Genomic DNA, 21,906 nt, shown 5'->3' with positions numbered 1-21,906 from the left:
TAAAGGGGGAGATGGTGGGGGATGGAGAGGGTGAGATGGAGTAAGAATTGAATAAAGGGGAGGAAGGAGAGGAGAGAATGGGAGAGGGGAAAGAGGTGGGTGAGAGAGGAGAAAAATTGGGGGAATACAAAGGGGGTTAGGAGGAGAAATCCTGAGGGGGGGGTGCTGAATGAAAGGGTGAAGAAGGAGGGATAGTGCTGTAGAGATGAAAGACTGGAGGGTCGAGGTGGGTTCAGAGAAACACACCACTAAGATTAAAGAGGCAGGTGAAACTCCTTGGGTGGGCTGGCAGGGGTGAGTGGGCATGAATGGTCTCCACCTGGAACAACAGACAAATCAAACATTTAGATGATAGTGGATTAATGATGGGTTATTTTCTGCCAACAGATCGAGAGAATCAGTCCATTCTCATCACGTGAGTGAACCTGAGGGTCAACATCCCTGGGGTGGGACAGAGTGAAGCTCCCTCTACACTGTCCCTTCCCACACACAGGATCAGACATGGGGTGAAACTCCCTCTACACTGTCCTGTTACATACACACTCCTGGACTGGGGCACAGGGCGAAACTCCCTCAACACTGTCCTGTTACATACACACTCCCAGGGTGGGGCACAGGGTGAAACTCCCTCTACACTGTCCCATTACACATACATGCCGGGGTGAGGCACAGGGTGAAACTCCCTCTACACTGTCCCATTATACACACACTTCTGGGGTGGGGCACAGGGTGAAACTCCCTCTACACTATCCCGTTATACACACACTCCTGGGGTGGGGCACAGGGTGAAACTCCCTCTACACTGTCCCGTTATACACGCACTCCTGGGGTGGGGCACAGGGTGAAACTCCCTCTACTCTGTCCTGTTATACACACACTCCTGGGGTGGGGCACAGGGTGAAATTCCCTCTACACTGTCCTGTACACAAACACTCCCAGGGTTAGACATAGTGAAACTCCCTCTACATCAGCCATTCTCAATCTTTTTTCAGCTATGACTCCCCTAAGACTTTGCTCAAAATTTATTGGCCCTCTTCTCTGTGAAGCAGTCAAGTTTTGGTTTCTTTCATACTTCTCTCTTCAGTCTACATAAAAAACAATTTAAAAAATATATTACGTGAGGTGAAATGAAAACAAGGCTTTTAATTAAATGTGCTGTGGCCCCCAGGGGAATTGTAAGGCCCTCATTGAGAATGGCTGCAGTACCCTATCCTGTCCCTCTCACTTACTTTCACACAGAGTGAAGTTCCCTCTACTTGCGCGCGCACACACACACACACACACACACACACACACACACACACACACACACACACACACACACACACATATTCCGTCACACACCCCAGGGTATGGGGACGTACTGGCTGGGACAGAGGAGATGATGTCTTTTGATTTCCCTAACAGGGGCGAGTCTGGAGCGGGTAAGACTGTGAACACGAAGAGGGTGATCCAGTACTTCGCCAGCATTGCAGCTGGGGCCTCAATGAAGAAGGATGCAATTTCTAGTGGCAAGGTAGGTGTGTGGGACCCCTCCCTCGATACCATCCTCGCTGCTTCTGGACTCAGTGTCCTGAGTGTTGAAGGTGAACATGGTCTTCTTCACCATCCTGTCTACCTGTGTCCTCACTTTCAGGGAATGATGTCTCTGTACCTGAGGACTCCGTTCTTTGATACTCCCCACCATTCATCATGTCAATCCTCATACCAAGAGGTCTCTTTTCTACAACATTCACCCTCAGTTCTTATACCCATAGGCTTCTCTGTTCTCCAATATTCCCCACTATTAACCAAATCAGTCACCGTATCAGTCCTCATATCCCGAGGTCCCACTGTTCATGGTGCGTGTCCAGGAGGACCAGGAATGATCACCTTCCACTACACATTAATAGCTTGGTAGTGGAGAGACTGGAGAGCTCCAAGTTCCTCGGAGTCAACTTAAGAAATTACCTATCCTGGACACACAACATTTCTCTTGTCAGGAAGGTGACTGCATTTCCTGAGAAGACTGAGGTGGGCAAGGCTACCGGCCACCATTTCTACAGGAGCTCTATCGACAGTGTCTTGGCTGGCTGCTTCACAGTGGGTACAGTTGCTATAGAGCATTGGGTCAGAGGTCAATCCACAGGACCCTAAGAGCAGCCGAGAGGATCACTGGGATCTCCCTCCCCCCACCATCGACATGATTTACCAGGATTGTTGTCTGAAGAGGGCACACAAAATCATTGAGGACCCCTTCCACCCCCATATGCAGCATCTTCCAGCTTCTCCTGTCAGGAAAGAGATACAGGATAATCAGAGCTAGAACCACCAGGCTGAGGAACAGCTTCTTCCCACGAGCAGTGAGTCTGCTGAACGATGGATGAACTACTCATACAAACTCTCCGTGACTCTACTATTTATTTAGCAATAATACTTAATCATTTTAATGTTTGTACATACTCTGCATATTGTTTGTCTGTATGTGAATGATGTTTGTACATGTGTTTGGAGTGTTTTACACTGAGGTCTGGAGAATACTGTTTTGTTGGTTTGCATTAGTGCTACTGGATAATAAATAAACTTGAATCTTGCACTTTCTCAATTCCCTGGTGTTCTCTGCTCACTGCTCCCTGTCTCTCCATGACAGGGTACACTGGAGGATCAAATCATCCAGGCAAATCCGGCACTGGAGGCTTTCGGCAACGCCAAGACGGTTCGAAATGACAACTCCTCCCGCTTTGTGAGTGTCTGAGTCCCTCCTCGATCAACCTCCCTCCTCAATCTTTTTCCCTCCCACCTTGACCTTTCTCCCTCCCAACTTAAACTCCCTTCTCATCTTCTCTCCCCGTCAATCTCCCCCGTCAACCTCCCCCCATCAACCTCCCCCTCCCCCAGTCAACCTCCACCTAACCTCTCATCCGACCTCCCCGACATCCTACCCTCCTCCCCTCCCCGATGTCTTACCCCCCTGACCTCCTACCCTCCTCAACCACACAGTTTCTTCCCTCCTCTTAAATCTCCCTCCTCCTTTCCCATTCAACTTCCCTCTTAACCTCCCTACCTGACCCCCCTTCCCTATTTGCTCACCCCCACCTCTGCCTCCCTCACCTCTCCCTCATGGACTTTCTTCCCCAATCCCTCGACCTCCCTTCATGATTTCCCTCTTCCCTACTCAACCCTCTCTCCCCACCTCCCTCCCATCTCCCTCACCCTCTTGCCACTCCCTCCCTCCCTCCCTTCCTCTCTCATCATCTCGTCCATTTTCCAGGGAAAGTTTATCCGGATCCATTTCGGAGCGACGGGGAAGCTGGCCTCCGCAGACATCGAGACCTGTGAGTGTGTGGAAGGATGGATTGTTGGGGAGGAGGAAGGGGGAGGTTGAGAGGAATGGGTGTGAGAGGGAGTGTGGGATGGGGAAGGCTGAATGGGGAGAGAGTTGGATGGGGAGGGGGGAGGGTGACTGGGGGCAGTGAAAGGGAGTGGGATGTGGATGGAGGGTCAGAGGCAAAGGGAGAGGGGAATAGAAGGGGGAAATCAGGGGAGGTTGTGGGGAAGGGGAAGGATGGCATATCCTTTTGATATTTTCCCTCCTGCCCCCAAACTCCGCAGATCTTCTGGAGAAGTCGCGGGTGATCTTCCAGCTGAAGTCGGAGAGGAACTACCACATCTTCTACCAGATCCTGTCCAACCGCAAACCTGAACTCCTGGGTAGGTCATGCCCTCCCCCTGACCGCCCACCAAGCAGGAGACCCCCCACTCAGGACCCAACCCTTGGGACCATTCTTGGGAACCTTCCCCTGGGATCCCTCCCCAGACCCAGGGAAACCCCTCTGAAACCTCCCCTCAGAACCTACCCTTTGAACTCTCCATGAATACTTCCCCAGACCCCTTACTTCGAGACCTCTTTCCTCAACCCACCCCCTGGGACCCTCTACTCAGGATTCCTCCCCTCAGGACCTCGCCTCCTCCTGACCCTCCCCTCAATTGCTCCTTTCAGGACTGGAACACAAACCCCTGGGACTCCATCCCCCACCAGAATCCCCATTGCAACCCCCTCCCCTTGGGGAACTCAACGGGATCCTCCACACAGGAACCCTCTGCTTGAGACCATCCCCAGGGAATCACTTGAGACCCCTCCACAGGATCCCTCCCCTCGAGGATCCTCCCTTGGGTCATCGCCTCTCAGCATCCTCCCTCAGCACCCCTCGTCTTGAGACCTCCCTTTGGAATCCCTCCCTTCCCCTTGCTATTTCCCCCCTCAGGAATGCCCCATGTTTAATACACCTCCCTCCGGATTCCTTCAGTCAAATCCCTTGCCTTGGGGAAGTCCATTGGGATCCTCCACCTTGTTCAATATCCCCACCCTAGTCGGGACCTACCTTTCACTCAAATGACCTCCTTATTGAAGCACCCCTCCTCACACTTCACAAACCATCCCTCGCCATTGAAGCTCCCTTCTCCGCATAGCCCTTTTCTTATCCCCATGACACCTCTCGTTTCCCCTTCCCCCCAGTCCTGCAAATACCCCCCACACTTAAACCTAGGATCTCGGCTCAGAGCCCCACCCTTCATCACCACTCCCCTCAATTCCAAGTTGCATTATATGAACACTGATTTCCAATCTCTTTCTCTCTCTCTTCCCCCTCCCCCTTTCTCTCCCTCTCTTTCCCTTTCCCTCTCTCCCCACCCTTGGTCTCCTCTCTTGAATTCCCCCCCCTTCTCGGTTCCCCTACCCTTGGCCCTCCCTCTCTCTCTCTCTCTTCCTCCCCACTCACTCTCCCCCATTCTTCCCCTCTCTCTTTCTCCTCCTCCTGTCTCTCTCTCTTTCTCCCCCTCTCTCTGCCTCCCTCTGACTCTCTTTGCCCCTTCACTTCTCATTCTGCCCCCTCTCTCTTCACCCCCACCTTTCTCTTTCCCTCTCTCTCTTCTCCCATCTCATCCCTCTTTCACTCTCCTCTCTCCCACTCTCCCCCTCTCTCTCTTGCTGCCCCTTACCCTTTCTCTCTCTTCTCCCATCTCATCCCCCTCTCACTCTCCCCCCACTCTCTCTTGCCCCCCCCCTCTTTCTCACCCCCCTCTCTCTCCCACATTTGCAGAGATGATGTTGGTCACTAATAACCCCTACGACTACTCCTTCATCTCTCAAGGGGAGACCACTGTCGCCTCCATCGATGATGCAGAGGAGCTCATGGCTACTGACGTGAGTGTTTCCCATAGAATTCTGAAATTGGTGAGGTCTGACCCGAGGATACACATACAGAAACTGTGCTTGATGCTCCCGATATGGTCTGAACCAGGGATATGGATATGGGAACTGTGTGTGGTTCTCCTGGTGTGGTCTGACTCAGGGACACGGAAACGGGAACTGCGCACAGTGCTCCTGGTGTGATCTGACCCAGGGATACAGAGATAGGAAGGGTATACGGTAGACATTAACCTTTGCCTCTCTCTGCAGAATGCGTTCGATATCCTGGGCTTCACCGCCGACGAGAAGGTGGGCATCTACAAGCTGACTGGAGCCATCATGCACTTCGGAAACATGAGATTCAAAACCAAGCAGAGGGAGGAGCAAGCAGAGCCTGACGGGACTGAGGGTAGGTGTGTGGGAGGGGCAGGGAGGGAGGAGCAAGCAGAATCTGACGGGTCTGAGGGTAGGTGTGTGGGAGGGGGTGGATGTTTGACGGAAGGGCAAAGCGGGGGGGGAGGGGTAGGGTGGAAGGTGAGGCATTTGGGGAGGGGAGAGGAGCAGCTGGAGCTCGATGTGACTGAGGAGGGAGAGGTGAGGGAGGGAGGGGAGAGGAGATGGCTGAATTCAACATGACTGGGTATGTGTTTGAGGGGATGGAGAGTTGTGGGACAGAGGGGAGGGGTAGGGAGAGATAGGAAATGGAGAGAGGGAGAGGTGGGAGATGGAGTGGGGAGGTGGGGACGAGATGGATATGGGGGGGTTGGAGAGAGGGATAAAGTAAGAGGAGAAAGGGAGAGATGGAATGAAAAAGGGATGGAGGGGAGAGGAATGGAGAAGGAGAGAGGGTTGGAGAGGGAGAGGAATGGAGAGAGAGATGGGATGGGAGAGGGAAGGAAGGGATAGAGAGGAGAGGGAGGGGGGACATAAAGGGGCAGAAGGACAGAGCTCGGTGAAAAATAGTACTAAACCCTTCCTACCCCATAACCCTCTATTTTTCCTTCATCCAAGTGTCTGTCCAAGAGTCTCATAAATGTCCCCAGTGTTTCAGCCTCCTCTACCATCCATGGTAAGGCATTCCAACCATCCACACAAAGCTCTGTGTAAAAAAAAAACTTATCCCTGGTGTCTTCCTAAACTTCCTCCCTACACTTTGTATATGTGTCTTCTAGTGTTGCTGATCCTGCCGGGAAAGAGGCGCTATGCCTCTCATAATCTGTCAAGTCTCTTTTCCTTCTACACCCCAAAGAGAAAAGTCCCAGCTCTGTTAACCTTGTCTCATAAGACTTGTTTCCCAATCCAAGCAACATCCTGGTAAATCCCCTCTGTACCCTCTCCATAGCTTCCACATCCTTCCTATGATGAGGTGACCAGAACTGAACACAATACTCCAAGTATTGTCTTACCAGAGATTTATAGAGTTATAACATGACCTCGCTACTCCTGAATTCAATCCCCCTATTAATGAAGCCCAGTATCCCATAGGCCTTCTTAACTATCCTTTCAACCTGCGCAGTGACCTTGAGGGATGTATGGTTTTGAACCCCAAGGTCACTCTGTTCATCAACCCTGTGCTCACCCTTCTGGTTAGTCCTTCCAAAATCACACTTACCCAGATTAAAATCAACCTGCCACTTTTCTGCCCAACTCTACATCCTTTGACAACCTTCAGCTCCATCCACTACTCCTCCAACCTTCGTGTCATCCGGAAACTTACTGATCCATCCTTCCACCTCTTCATCCAGATCCTTGCGGCACTCCACTAGTCACCGACCTCCAGGCAGAAAACTTTCCTTCCACTACTACTTTCTGCTTTCTTCCTACAAGCTAATTTTTTATACACACAGCCAAGGTTTCACTGATCCCCTGCCTCATGACTTTCTGGATGAGTCTCTCGTGGGGGACCTTGTCAAATGCCTTGCTAAAATCCACTAAAACCACATCTACCTCATCAATTTCTTTTGTTACCTCCTCAAAAAACTCAACTAGACTTGAGGTATGACCTTCCCTTCACAAAGCCATGCTGACTATCCTTGAGTAGACTGTACTTCTCCGAATGCTCATAGATCCTATCCTTAAGAATCTTCTCCATGAGTTTGCACACCATTGACGTAAGACTCACGGGTCTATAATTCCCAGGATTCTCTTTTTTAAACAAGGGGACTACATTTGCTATTCTCCAATCCCCTGCACCAATGAGAATTCAAAGATCATAGCTACTGCTCCAGCTATTTCTTCTCTCACTTCCCACAGAAACCTGGGGTATATCGCGTTGGACTCGTGGATTTATCAATCTTGATGTTTTTAAGAAGATCCAACACTTTCTCTTCCTTAATCTCCACATGGTCCAGCACACAGGCCTGTTCAATTTTGACCTCACTGTGATCAAGGTCCTTTCCTCTTGTGAATACTGAGGCAAAGTATTAATTTAGGACCTCCCCAACCTTCTCTTCCTCCAGACACATGTTGCCTCCTTTATCCTTTAATGGCCCCACCTTCATTCTCGCTATCCTTCTGTTCTTCACATACACATAGAATGCCTTGGGGGTTCTCCTTAATTTTACATGCCAAGGCCTTTTTTTTAATTTTTAAAAATTTTTCACACTTTGAACCATACTGACCAAAATACACACTGACAATTCCCTCTTGAATATACACAGTGTCATTTTCTCCCCTTTCCCCCCCTCCCTTCCCTCCCTCCCTCACCCCCCCCTCCCCTCTCACTCAACGTTCAACCTATATGATACATTAAACCCGTTAAACAACGTCATCACACAATGAAAATAAACAAGAAATTTGTGTCTTCGACTTTTACATACTGGGTCAGTTCATTTCGTCTTCTCCTTCTGTCATTTTAGGCGGTGGAGGTCCGCGGTAGGACTTCTCTGTTGTGTTCTATGTACGGTTCCCAAATTTGTTCGAATACTGTGATGTTATTTCTTAAATTATATGTTATTTTTTCCAATGGAATACATTTATTCATTTCTGTGTACCATTGCTGTATTCTCAGGCTATCTTCTAATTTCCAGGTTGACATAATACATTGTTTTGCTACAGCTAAGGCTATCATAATAAATCTTTTTTGTCCTCCATCCAAATTGAGTCCAAGTTCTTTACTTATATTACTTAGAAGAAAGATCTCTGGATTTTTTGGTCTGTTGCTTTTTGTGATTTTATTTAATACCTGGTTTAGATCTTCCCAAAACTTTTCCACTTTCTCACATGCCCAAATTGCATGTACTGTTGTTCCCGTTTCCTTCTTACAGCGAAAACATCTGTCTGATAGTGTTGGGTCCCATTTATTTAGCTTTTGGGGTGTGATGTATAGCCTGTGTAACAAATTATATTGTATTATGCGTAACCTCGTGTTTATTGTATTTCTCATAGTTCTGGAGCAAAGCTTTTCCCATGTTTCATTCTTTATCTTTATGTTTAGATCTTGTTCCCATTTTTGTTTAGGTTTACAGCTTATTTCCTCATTCTCCTTTTCTTGCAGTTTGATGTACATGTTTGTTATAAATCTTTTAATTATCATTGTGTCTAATCACATATTCAAATTTGCTTCCTTCTGGAAACCTCAGACTGCTTCCCAATTTGTCCTTCAAGTAGGTTTTCAGTTGGTGGTATGCAAATATTGTACCGTGAGTTATACCATATTTGTCCTTCATTTGTTCAAAAGATAATAATTTATTTCCCGAAAAACAATTTTCTATTCTTTTGATCCCTTTTCTCTCCCATTCTTTAAAGGAAAGGTTATCTATTGTGAAAGGGATTAGTTGATTTTGCGTCAATATTAATTTTGGTAGTTGATAATTTATTTTATTCCTTTCTACATGAATCTTCTTCCAAATGTTGAGCAGATGGTGGAGTACTGGTGAATTCCTATGTTGCACCAATTTTTCATCCCACTTATATAGTATGAGTTCAGGTACCTTCTCCCCTATTTTATCTATCACCAACATCGAAGTACTCGAGCTGGCAGAGTCCGCAAGCATCGAATCCATGCTGCTGAAGACCCAACTGCGCTGGGTGGGTCACGTCTCCAGAATGGAGGACCATCGCTTTCCCAAGATCGTGTTCTATGGCAAGCTCTCCACTGGCCACTGAGACAGAGATGCACCAAAGAAGAGGTACAAGGACTGCTTAAAGAAATCTCTTGGTGCCTGCCACATTGACCACCGCCAGTGGGCTGATATCGCCTCCAACCGTGCATCTTGGTGCCTCACAGTTTGGCGGGCAGCAACCTCCTTTGAAGAAGACCGCAGAGCCCACCTCACTAACAAAAGATAAAGGAGGAAATACCCAACACCCAACCCCAACCAACGTGGACATACCCCTCCATAAATCTTCGTCCGCGAAGCCAAGCCAAAGAAAAGAAAGAAAGAATCTGGTCCAATCTGGTTTTTCCCTTGTTTGATAAAAATCTGATAGGTATCTTAATTGTGCTGCTCTATAATAATTCTTAAAGTTTGGTACCTGTAAGCCCCCTTGTTTGTACCATTCTGTTAATTTATCTAGCGCTATCCTCGGTTTCCCCCCTTTCCATAAGAATTTCCTTATTATTTTCTTTAGCTCCTTGAAGAATTTCTCTGTTAGATGAATTGGTAATGATTGAAATAGGTATTGTATCCTTGGGAAGATATTCATTTTAATACAGTTTACCCTTCCTATCAGTGTTAGTGGTAAGTCTTTTGGTTAAACTCTTTCCATAAGAAGCATTAACAAATAAGAAATAAAATATTCAATAAATAATATTTCTCTCTAGCCTTTAAGCCAAGGATCGCACGTTGCCGAGAAGCATGCCAGGGAGCGGAGGTCTGCAGGGAGCCCTCCCCAGCCCAGCCAGCAAACCCGAGCGGCATCCCCCCCCTGCCCCCTCTCCTTCCTCCGTCCCCACCTCCGCCTGCCGCAACCGCCGCCAACAACCCAAGGAGTCTCCGCTGGTCTCGCCATCTCACCGGGAAAACCGTGAGAGCGGTGGAACTCATCTGTGACCTCCACCCCAGCAGAAAGTCCGATGCCCAGCAGCACCCGCCCACAGATGAAGCTCAAGGAGATGCGGAGGTGACCCATCACGTCCAGCCACATGGAGCTAGGTGGCGGGTCCGTTGTAGCTAGGCGGCGGGTCTTGTAATTTCTTCATTAATGGCTGATAATTTAGTTTGTATAGATGGCCGAGATTATTCTCTAGTTGTATACCTAGGTATCGAATTGCTTGTGTTTGCCATCTAAATGGTGATTCTTTCTTAAACTTTGTGAAATCCGCATTATTCATTGGCATTGCTTCACTTTTATTTGTGTTGATCTTGTACCCTGATACTTCTCCATATTCCTTCAATTTCTTATGTAATCCTTTTATTGATATTTTGGTTCTGTTAAGTATACGATGACGTAACCTGCAAATAGACTGATTTTATATTCCTTCTCTTTTATTTTTATCCCTCATTTTATTTTCTGTTCTTATCAGTTCTGCCAGTGGTTCTATAGCTAACGCGAACAGTGAAGGAGATAGTGGACATCCCTGCCTAGTTGATCTGCTTAATTTAAATTGGTTTGATATATATCCATTTACTGTCACCTTCGCCAATGGTCCCTTATATAATGCTTTAATCCAATTAATATATTTCTCTGGTAGGTTGAACCTCTGTAGTACTTTGAATAAATAATTCCATTCTACTTTGTCAAAGGCTTTCTCTGCATCTAAAGCAACTGCCACTGTTGGCGTCTTGTTTCCTTGTACTGCATGGATTAAGTTAATGAACTTACAAATATTGTCCGTTGTTCGTCTTTTTATAATAAATCCAGTTTGATCTAGTTTTACTATTTTTGGTACACAGTCGGCCAATCTGTTTGCTAATAGTTTAGCTATTATCTTATAATCTGTGTTAAGTAGAGACAATGGTCTATACCACACATGTCAAACTCTGGCCCGCAGGCCAAATTTGGCCCGCGATATAATTATATTTGGCCCGCAAGATCATATTAAATATATATTAGAGTTGGCCCGCTGGCCGCGCGCAAGTATAGCACATGCACAGCAGCAAGCACCACCATAGTAGTTTTTAGCACTTCCACAGCAGGCACAGCAGTCACCGATATAGTTAACGGGAAAGTTAATTAGATATTCACAGCGGCGCCGATACAACGGACCCGCCGCCTAGCTCCAACGGACCCGCCGCCTAGCTCCAACGGACCCGCCGCCTAGCTCCAACGGACCCGCCGCCTAGCTACAACGGACCCGCCGCCTAGCTCCAACGGACCCGCCGCCTAGCTCCAACGGAACCGCCGCCTAGCTCCAACGGACCCGCCGCCTAGCTCCAACGGACCCGCCGCCTAGCTCCAACGGACCCGCCGCCTAGCTCCAACGGACCCGCCGCCTAGCTCCAACGGACCCGCCGCCTAGCTACAACGGACCCGCCGCCTAGCTCCATGTGGCTGGACGTGGTGGGTCACCTCCGCATCTCCTTGAGCTTCATCTGTGGGCGGGTGCTGCTGGGCATCGGACTTTCTGCTGGGGTGGAGGTCGCGGACGAGTTCCACCGCTCTCACGGTATTCCCGGTGAGATGGCGAGACCAGCGGAGACTCCTTGGGTTGTTGGCAGCGGTTGCGGAGGCGGGGGCGGAGGAAGGAGAGGGGGCAGTGGGGGGGATGCCGCTCAGGTTTGCTGGCTGGGCTGGGGAGGGCTCCCTGCAGACCTCCGCTCCCTGGCATGCTTCTCGGCAACGTGCGATCCTTGGCTTAAAGGCTAGAGAGAAATATTATTTATTGAATATTTTATTTCTTATTTGTTAATGCTTCTTATGGAAAGAGTTTAACCAAAACTATTATTAAACATTTATTTTAATAAGAAAAAGTTTAACATTACATATGTTGAGAGAAAACATGCAGATGTTGTTGAAAATTTTCAATAAATATTTAGTTTGGCCCTCGACTTAGTCCAAGTTTTTAATTTTGGCCCTCCGTGAATTTGAGTTTGACACCCCTGGTCTATACGATCCTGGTGTTAGTGGATCTTTCCTCGTCTTTGGTATTACTGTAATTATTGCTGTTTTGCATGAATCTGGAATGTTTTGTGTTTCTTCAATCTGGTTCATTGCTTCCAGGAGAGGAGGAATTAATAAGTCTTTAAATGTTTTATAGAATTCTATTGGGAGTCCATCCTCTCCCGTCATTTTATTGTTCAGTAGTTTTTTTAATATATCCTGTATTTCCTCTATTTCAAATGGTTTTATTAATTTATTTTACTCCTCTTCTTGCAATTTCGGTAGTTCAATTTTAGCTAGAAATTCATCTATTTTGTCTTCTTTCCCTTCGTTCTCAGTTCAATATAGTTGCTCGTAGAATTCCCTGAAGTTTTCGTTGATCTTCCGTTGGGTTATATGTAATTTGTTTGTCCTTTTTCCTTGATGCCAATACCATTCTTTTAGTTTGTTCTGTCTTAAGCTGCCAAGCTAGTATTTTGTGTGCTTTTTCTCCTAGCTCATAATACTTCTGTTTTGTCTTCATAATGTTCTTCTCCACCTTGTATGTTTGTAGTGTTTCATATTTTATTTTTTTGTCCGCCAATTCTCTTCTTTTAGTTGTATTTTCCTTTATTGCTAATTCTTTTTCTGCACTTGCTATTTCCCTTTCCAACTGTTCTATTTCCCGATTGTAGTCCTTCTTCATCTTAGTTACATAACTTATTATCTGCCTTCTGATGAAGGCTTTCATTGCGTCCCATAGTATAAACTTACCTTTCACTGATTCCGTATTTATTTCAAAGTACATTTTAATTTGTCGCTCAATTAATCCTCTAAAATCCTGTCTTTTAAGTAGCATAGAGTTTAATCTCCATCTATATGTTCTCGGTGGGATGTCCTCCAGTTCTATTGCCATTAACAGGGGTGAGTGATCCAATAACAATCTAGCTTTATATTCCGTTTTCCTAACTCTACCTTGAATGTGGGCTGACAACAGGAACAGGTCTATCCTTGAGTATGTTTTATGTCTACCTGAATAATATGAATATTCTTTCTCCTTTGGGTGTTGTCTCCTCCATATATCCAAAAGTTGCATTTCCTGCATCGATTTAACCATAAATTTGGTTACTTTGTTCTTTCTGCTAGTCTTTTTTCCAGTTTTATCCATCTTTGAGTCCAAATTAAGGTTAAAGTCCCCTCCTATCAGTATATTCCCCTGTGTATCTGCAATCTTCAAAAAGATATCTTGCATAAATTTTTGATCTTCTTCATTAGGTGCGTATACATTGAGCAAATTCCAAAATTCTGAATATATCTGACACTTTATCATTACATACCTCCCTGCTGGATCTATTATTTCCTCCTCTATTTTGATTGGTACATTTTTATTGATTAATATAGCTACTCCTCTGGCTTTTGAGTTATATGATGCTGCTGTTACATGTCCTACCCAGTCTCTCCATAATTCCACTTCAGTTAGATGTGTTTCTTGCAAGAATGTTATATCAATTTTTTCTTTCTTCAGTAAATTTAACAGCCTCTTCCTTTTGATTTGATTATGTATTCTGTTAATATTTATAGTCACATAGTTCATACTTTGTTTACCTTTCCTTTCCGCTTCCTCATCACCACCTTTCCCCCTTATCCATTTCTGTTTTCTTTTTTCAAACACATTGTAAGACAACACTTCTAAAACATAAAATATTTCCACTATTCCCACATCTAAAATTCCCTAACCCCAAAAGTCCCCTCCCTCTCTGAGTTGCCCTTTGTCCCTTGTCGGGCAACCACATCTCCCCTCTCCATTTGGATTGTGAACCCGCTCGCAAACATCAACTGATTTCGCAGTGACTGCTATTCTCCCCCTCCCGGCCCCCTCCAGAAAAGACTTTTATCATTACATATAACAAAGCTCACTCTCTTAATTCCCCCCTTACTTCCTTTCTTCCCCTTCTTAGTTCTTACTTATACTTTATTCTTCTTCTTTATATGTAGTTTGTCATCATTCTTGTTCTTGTTACATCTCTTCATCTCTCTGTCTGTTTTGCAGGCGTTCTGCAAATTCTCGTGCTTTCTCCGGATCCGAGAACAGTCTGCTTTGCTGCCCCAGGATAACTATTTTAAGCACCGCTGGATATTTTAACATAAATTTATAGCCTTTTTTTCCTAGGATCAATTTTGCTGCGTTAAACTCCTTCCTCTTCTTCAGGAGCTCAAAACTTAAGTCTGGGTAGAAATTTTTTTTTTTGACCTTTGCATTCCAGTGGCTTTTTGTCTTCTCTTATTTTTTTCATTGCCCTCTCCAATATATTTTCTCTTGTCGTGTATCTCAGGAATTTTACTAAAACGGATCTTGGTTTTTGTTGTGGTTGTGGTTTAGGGGCTAATGTTCTGTGTGCCCTTTCTATTTCCATTCCTTCCTGTAATTCTGGCATTCCTTGGACCCTTGGGATCCATTCTTTTATAAATTCTTTCATATCTTTGCCTTCTTCATCTTCCTTAAGGCCCACTATCTTTATATTGCTTCTCCTATTATAGTTTTCCATTATATCCATCTTCTGAGCTAAGCTCCTGTGTTTCTTTAACTTTTTTATCAGATTCTTCTAATTTCATTTTTAAGTCATCTACTTCCATTTCTATGGCTGTTTCTCATTCTTCCACCTTGTCTACTCTTTTCCCTATTTCTGTCATGATCATCTCTAATCTACTCACTTTTTCTTTTGTACCTTTTATTCTTCTTTTTATTTCATTAATTTCTCGTGTCTGCCATTCTTTTACTGCTTCCATATATTCTTCAAAAAATTTCCTATCTATGTCCAGTCCATTCCCTTTATCTTCTATTTCTCTATGCTGAGCTTGATGTTCTCCTTCCTCTTCCTCTGAGTCCACTCCAGGACCTGTGTCCTCTCCCTCTGTCTCTTCTGACTTTCTTGTTGGGCTGTTTATCTCAGTATGCTGGGTATTTTTGTTTTTATTAATGGTGTCTTGATGTTGGTCCTCTTCCTCTGGGCTGGTCATCTGCTGTGTCTCTGATTTCCTTTCTTCACTCTCCTCCTTCTGGTTCCTGTTATTTTCTGTGTCTTCCTGCTGGAGCCCTGCTGTCGGGTCATTCTCATCAGTTCAAGCTGTGGAGATCCACTCCTCAGCTGGTCCCCCCTCCCGTCGGTGTTGTCTTTGTCATGCGCGGTTGAGCACTTCTGTTTGGCTCCGTGAGCCATCCTTGTAGTCCTGCGCTCGGTGAGTTGTGACCCTTCGGGGTTTCCACTGACCTCAGGGAGTGGGCTCCTCTCTCCACAGCGGGTCCCTGCTTCTTCGTACAGGTAAGGCCTTCACCCTTCTCTTCTGATGCCTTTCCTTCTTCTTTTCTTCCTGTTGTTTTTGGCTTTTCTTTCTTTGGTGCCATTTTCTCCACATCTTTATTTTTAATTTGTTGTGGTTTGTGTGTCTGTGGCTTTGCTTTTTCTTTACTTTTTTCCTTCTTTTCTGGAGAGGGCTGGTATTCTCCTACCAGCCACTACTCCATCACGTGACTCCCCCCATGCCAAGGCCTTCTCATGCCCCTTTGAGTTCTCCTAAGTCCTTTCTTAAGCTCCTTCCTGGCTCATGAGCTCTTCTTGTTTCCTGCTTCCTATATCTAATGTCTGCTTCCTTCTTTCTCTTGACCAGCTGCCTGACCTGTTTCATCTGCCACGGTTCCCTTTTCCTACCATCTTTTCCTTGTCCCAGTGGGTCAATAGACAATAGACAGTAGACAATAGGAGCTGGAGTAGGCCCTTCGGCCCGTCGAGCCAGCACCGCCATTTTACAGATCATGGCTGATCACTACTATCAGTACCCCTTTCCAGCCTTATCCCCATAACCCTTAACTCCTTTGCCCACTAGAGTCTTATCTAACTCTCTTTTGAACATAATCAGTGAATCTGCCTCTACCACCCTCTGTGGCAGAGCATTCCACAGATTCACACTTCTCTGGGTAAAAAAATGTTTTCTCATCTCCGTCCTAAAGGGCCTACCCTGTATTCTTAAACTATGCCCTCTAGTCCTCGTCTCCCCCATCATTGGGAACAAGTAATCCGACTTCACCCTGTCTACCCCCCTGATAATTTTGTATACCTCAATCATGTCCCCCCTCATCCTTCTAAACTCCATCGGATACGTCCAGTTTTTCTAGCCTTTCAGCATATGTCAACTCCGCCATCCCTGGAACTAACCTTATAAATCTGCGCTGCACACCCTCTATAGCTAGTATGTCCTTCCTCAAAATTGGAGACCAGAACTGGACGCAATACTCCAGGTGGGGTCTCACCAGGGCCCTATACAACTGCAGAAGGACGTCTCTGTTCCTATACTCCAATCCCCTCTTTATGAAAGCCAGCATGCCATTTGCCATCTTCACAGCTTTCTGAACCTGCATGTTAACCTTCAGTGACCGGTGAACAAGTACACCCAGATCCATTTGCACCTCCCCACTCCCTAGCTTGTCTCCATTTAAATAATACTCAGCTTTCCTATTATTGCCCCCAAAATGGATAACCTCACATTTGCTTACATTGAATGTCATCTTCCATTCAGCAGCCCACTCCCCCAACCTGTCCAAGTCCCTCTGCATTTTCCTGACATCCTCCTCACACCCCACACCGCCACCCAGTTTAGTGTCATCTGCAAATTTACTCATGTTATTAATAATCCCCTCATCCAAATCATTTACATAAATTACAAACAACTGAGGACCCAATACCAATACCTATCCTGAACCCAGCACGTGGTCCCTAAACTTCCTCCACATTACTTCTGTGCTTTCACCCTTGAACATCTGTTCCCAATTTATTCTTGCTAGTTCCTGCCTCATCCCTTCATAATTAGCCCTTCCCCAGTTAAGCACTTTCCTATTTTGTCTGTTTTTATCTTTTTCCATAGTTAAGCTGAAGCTCAAGGAGTTGTGGTCACTCTCACCAAAATGCTCCCCCACCGAGAGGTCCGCCACCTGACCAGGTTCATTCCCCAGAACCAGATTCAGTCTGGACTCCACACTCGTCGGCCGGTCCACATACTGTGTCAGGAATCCTTCTTTTACACACCTGACAAATTCAGCCCCATCTATCCCTCTTGCAGTCAGTAGGTGCCAGTCAATATTAGGGAAGTTGAAATCACCCACAAATACAACCTGTATTTCCCGCACCATTATAAAATCTGCCTGCTTATCTGCTCCTCAATGTCCCGAGGGCTATTTGGGGCCTATAGACTACTCCCAGCATAGTGATAGCTTCCTTCCTGTTTATGACTTCCATCCACACCGACTGAGTGGACACTCCCTCTACAGTGTCCTCTTTATTGCCATGATACTACCTTGAGCAGTAATGCTACTCCCCCCACCATCGTTCTACCTCCCATCCTATTCTTTTTAAAACACCTAAACCCAGGTTCCTGCATCAGCTAAACCTGCCCTTCCTGCAGCCAAGTTTCAGTAACGGCCACAACATTGTAGTTCCACGTACTGATTCCTGCTCCATGTTCATCCCCTTTATTCCTAATACTCCCAGCATTGAAATAGTCACATTTCAAACCCTCTAACTGGTTACTTTGAGGGAAAGGTGTGAGAACAATGAAGAATGGGAATGATGGAGGGAAGGGAGAGTGATGGTGAGGGAGGAGAGAGGGATGGTGAGGGAGAGGACAAAAGGAAGGGGAGAGAGATCAAGGAGAAGATGGAGAGTTTGGGAGCAGAGGGAGAAAAAGGGAGAAGGAGGGGAGAGAGAAGGTGTAGGATTGGAGGGAGATAGGGCAGAAAGAGAGGGACCGGAGGAAGGTGGGACCGGGGAACAACCTGGAACATCTGCCATCTGTCCTTCAATTAATCTCTCTCCCTCTCCATTGCCCCTCTTTTCTCCAACAGAGGCAGATAAATCTGCCTACCTGATGGGGCTGAACTCGTCCGACTTGTTAAAAGGGCTCTGTCACCCCCGCGTTAAGGTCGGGAATGAATACGTCACCAAAGGACAGAATGTTCAGCAGGTATCTCCCATCCCCATCTTATTGGGCATCCTCATCCTATCCCTGTCCCCTCCCTCATCCACCCCCATCCTCCTCCACCACTCCCTCCCCAACCCCTCCCTCCTACACCTCCTCTCCACCACCCTCCCTTCTCCACCCTTCCCAGTCCACCCTCCACTCCCTCCCTCCACCACCACACACCCTCCACCACCTCCACCCACTCTCCTCCAGCCCCTTCCATCTCCAACACCTCACTCCATCTGCATCTAATCCCAGTTTATTGAGTGGCAGGAGTTCTGGTAGAGGGATATCGACAGGTTTAGTGAGAGGACGGAAGGATATCAACGGGTTCATTGAGAGGGCAGAGGAACATTGACAGGTTCAGTGAGAGGGCGGAAGGATACCGACAAGTTCGGTGAGAGAGCGGAAGGATATTGACAGGTTCAATGAGTAGACAGAGGTCTGGCAGAGGGAGTACAACGTTGCATGGATCTCCACAGGCTGATCTGCAGGTGCAGTGGCACCTTTGTAGCTGGAGAGGTGGAAATGTAGAGCAGGGAGGTCACACTCCAGCTGACCCAGGTAGGAGTGAGGCCGCCCGTGAGCACTGGGGGCAGTTCTGGTCGGCTGACCTGAGGGAGGAGCCACTGGTTGTGGAGGGGGTGCAGCAGGCTGGTTCCAGAGAGGAGGTGCTCAGTCTATGATGGGAGATTGAGTTGCCTGGGACGAGACTTGCTGAGTTTCAGAGGGACGAAGGACGTGTGAAACAATAACAGGGGTAGATAAGGTAGAAGCAAGGAGGCTGTCCTCATCGGTGGGTGGGTCCAGAACTGGGATCACGGCCTTGACATTCATGGAGTTAGTTTGGGATGGAAAGGAGGAGGAATTTTTTTCCCCTGGAGAGGAGTGAATCCAGGAAATTCTCAGCCCAAGGAAGCAGGAAAGTCTGCCTCATTCAAAATGTTTGGGGCATGGAGAGATGTTTCAAGAACAGGGGGACGGAGAATGAGGGGGAACTGAGTACACTGCCAGATCAGCTGGATCTTGTTGGGGGGTAGCAGGGAGGATGGGCCAAAGAGCCTCCTGCTGGCTCAAGTATTCTTATGGAGCACTGTAGGCAGATGAGGGGCATATAACGCTGTTGTGGAGCGCTGGACATGGATTCCAAGCGAGCAACACAGATCAAAGATGCCTGACATGGTCCCTGGTCACGTGGCGTAGACCAGGAGGAGCACAGAACCATGCCCCCTGGAACACAGACCCCAGAATCCATGCGCAAACCGTGTTCCAGCCCTGTGACCATTACGTGCCTCCCTTTTTGCAAACGTTGGTCCCAATTCTGAGCCCTGGGACACGGCCTTCGTGCGGAATCCCAGAGGGTACGCTGACCAGTCTGCATTTCCTAAACACAGGTGTCGTACGCAGTCGGAGCTCTGGCCAAGTCCGTGTACGAGAAAATGTTCAACTGGATGGTAGTGAGGATTAACCAAACTCTGGAGACCAAGCTCCCCCGGCAGTACTTTATCGGTGTGCTGGATATCGCTGGCTTCGAGATATTCGATGTGAGGATTAATCCCCACCCTCTCCATCACACTCTCCCTCTCACTCACACACACACACACACACCCACCCCCCCACACACCTACCCACACCCACTCACACACCCACTCACACACCCACTCACACACCCACTCACACACCCACTCATACACCCACTCACACACTCATCCACACCCACCCACCCACCCACCCACCCACACACACACACACACACACACACACACACACACACACACACACACACAAACATACACACACACAGACACAGCCACACACCAGCCAGCGTCAGACACAGTGAAGCTCTCCTGACACCGTCCTGTCACAAACACACTCCTGGGGTATGACATGGAGCGAATAATCCTTTACACCATCCCATCATTTGTAGATTCCCAGGATCGGACACAGAATTAAGCTTCCTCCACACTATCACTCTTGAGGTGGGACACAGAGTGAGCTCCCCTGTCAAGGGTGGGAGGGGTAGATTCCTGCCACCATACCTCACTGGGCCTTGTCATCTCTCCACAGTTTAACTCCTTCGAGCAGCTCTGCATCAACTTCACCAACGAGAAGCTGCAGCAGTTCTTCAACCACCACATGTTTGTGCTGGAGCAGGAGGAGTACAAGAAGGAGGGCATAGAGTGGGAGTTCATCGATTTCGGCATGGACCTGCAGGCCTGCATCGATCTCATCGAGAAGGTGGGGGGACCTAGTTTCAGTCTTTTCCCTTTCCACTCCCTCAAACTTTCTCTCCTGTCCCACCAATGGCCTCTCCCTCTCCTCTCCAACATCTCTCCGCACACCCAATTCTCCCCTCTTCCCCACTTACTCATCTTTTACCCCCTCCCCATACCCATCAACACATATACCCCTCTTCCCCATACCTACTCCCCATCTCCCGTTCTCCCCTCTCCCCTTCCTCACATCTCCCATTCTCTCCCCTCACTCTCTCCATTTCTCCCCCTCTCCCTTGCTTTGCCATCCCCTCCCCTCGCCCCTTCTCCCCCTCCTGCCCTTGCTCCTCCCTCATTCTCTTCCCACTCTCTCCCTCTTCTCCCTCCTTGCCCCTTTCCCCATCCCTCCCTCACATCCTCCTTCCCCTCTCCCCTCCCCTCTTGCTCCCCTCTCTCCCACGCACCCTCCCCCTCCTTATTTCTGTTCACCCTCCCCTTCCTCTCCCGCCTCACTCTGTCCCTCTCTCCCCAGCCCATGGGCATCATGTCGATCCTAGAGGAGGAGTGCATGTTCCCCAAGGCCAGCGACCAGACATTCAAAGCTAAGCTGTACGACAACCACCTGGGCAAGTCAGCCAACTTCCAGAAGCCACGTCTGGTGAAGGGGCGACCCGAGGCCCACTTTGCACTGGTTCACTATGCTGGCACGGTGGACTACAACATCATGGGCTGGCTGCAAAAGAACAAGGATCCCCTCAATGAGACTGTGGTGGGGCTCTACCAGAAATCCTCTGTCAAGCTCCTTGCCCACCTCTTCGCCAACTATGCTGGTGCTGATGGAGGTAGGTGTGATGCACCAGGGTCCGATGGAGCTTCTCCACATCCCAGGGGGTCTGAGGGAGCTTCATCAGGTCCAGGAGTATGTGTGTGATGGGATTTGGGTGAGGGAGCTTCACTTTGTGTCTGACATAACATAACATATAACATAACAATTACAGCACGGAAACAGGCCATTAGGCCCTTCTAGTCCGCAACGAACCAAAAAACACCCCTTTCTAGTCCCACCTCCCTGCACAATGCCCATAACCCTCCATCTTCTTCTCATCCATATACCTGTCCAACCTTTTCTTAAATAATACAATTGACTCCGCCGCCACTATTTCTCCCGGAAGCTCATTCCACACGGCTACCACTCTCTGAGTAAAGAAGTTCCCCCTCATGTTACCTCTAAACCTCTGCCCCTTAATTCTTAACTCATGTCCTCTTGTTTTAATCTTTCCTCCTCTTAACGGAAATAGTCTATCCACATCCACTCTGTCTATCCCTTTCATAATCTTAAATACTTCTATCAAATCCCCTCTCCACCTTCTACGCTCCAAAGAATAAAGACCTAATCTGTCCAATCTCTCCCTATACTTTAGATGCTTAAACCCAGGTAATATTCTGGTAAACCTTCTCTGCACTCTCTCCACTCTGTTTATATCCTTCCTATAATTAGGCGACCAGAACTGCACACAGAACTCCAAATTAGGCCGCACCAACGTCTTATAGAAT

At 47.4% G+C, this 21,906-nt stretch overlaps 1 protein-coding gene across 1 annotated transcript in view; it reads left to right on the top strand.

The window, feature by feature from the left end:
* Positions 1-383: 383 nt before the first annotated feature.
* LOC138764772 (myosin-7) overlaps positions 384-21,906 on the top strand; it is a 55,029-nt gene continuing 33,506 nt past the window's right edge. The window contains exons 1-11 of the mRNA XM_069941041.1: positions 384-415; positions 1,408-1,516; positions 2,630-2,722; positions 3,251-3,314; positions 3,592-3,690; positions 5,079-5,182; positions 5,438-5,576; positions 18,024-18,142; positions 19,534-19,683; positions 20,207-20,377; positions 20,885-21,194. Of these exons, the coding sequence (XP_069797142.1) occupies positions 1,487-1,516; positions 2,630-2,722; positions 3,251-3,314; positions 3,592-3,690; positions 5,079-5,182; positions 5,438-5,576; positions 18,024-18,142; positions 19,534-19,683; positions 20,207-20,377; positions 20,885-21,194 (1,279 nt within the window). The 5' untranslated portion in view covers positions 384-415; positions 1,408-1,486. The remainder of the gene's footprint in view (positions 416-1,407; positions 1,517-2,629; positions 2,723-3,250; positions 3,315-3,591; positions 3,691-5,078; positions 5,183-5,437; positions 5,577-18,023; positions 18,143-19,533; positions 19,684-20,206; positions 20,378-20,884; positions 21,195-21,906) is intronic.

The sequence above is a fragment of the Narcine bancroftii genome, chromosome 5 (genome assembly GCF_036971445.1).
Source record: "Narcine bancroftii isolate sNarBan1 chromosome 5, sNarBan1.hap1, whole genome shotgun sequence".
NCBI classification, from domain to species: Eukaryota; Metazoa; Chordata; class Chondrichthyes; order Torpediniformes; family Narcinidae; genus Narcine; species Narcine bancroftii.
This window is presented reverse-complemented; position numbering and strand designations above follow the sequence as displayed.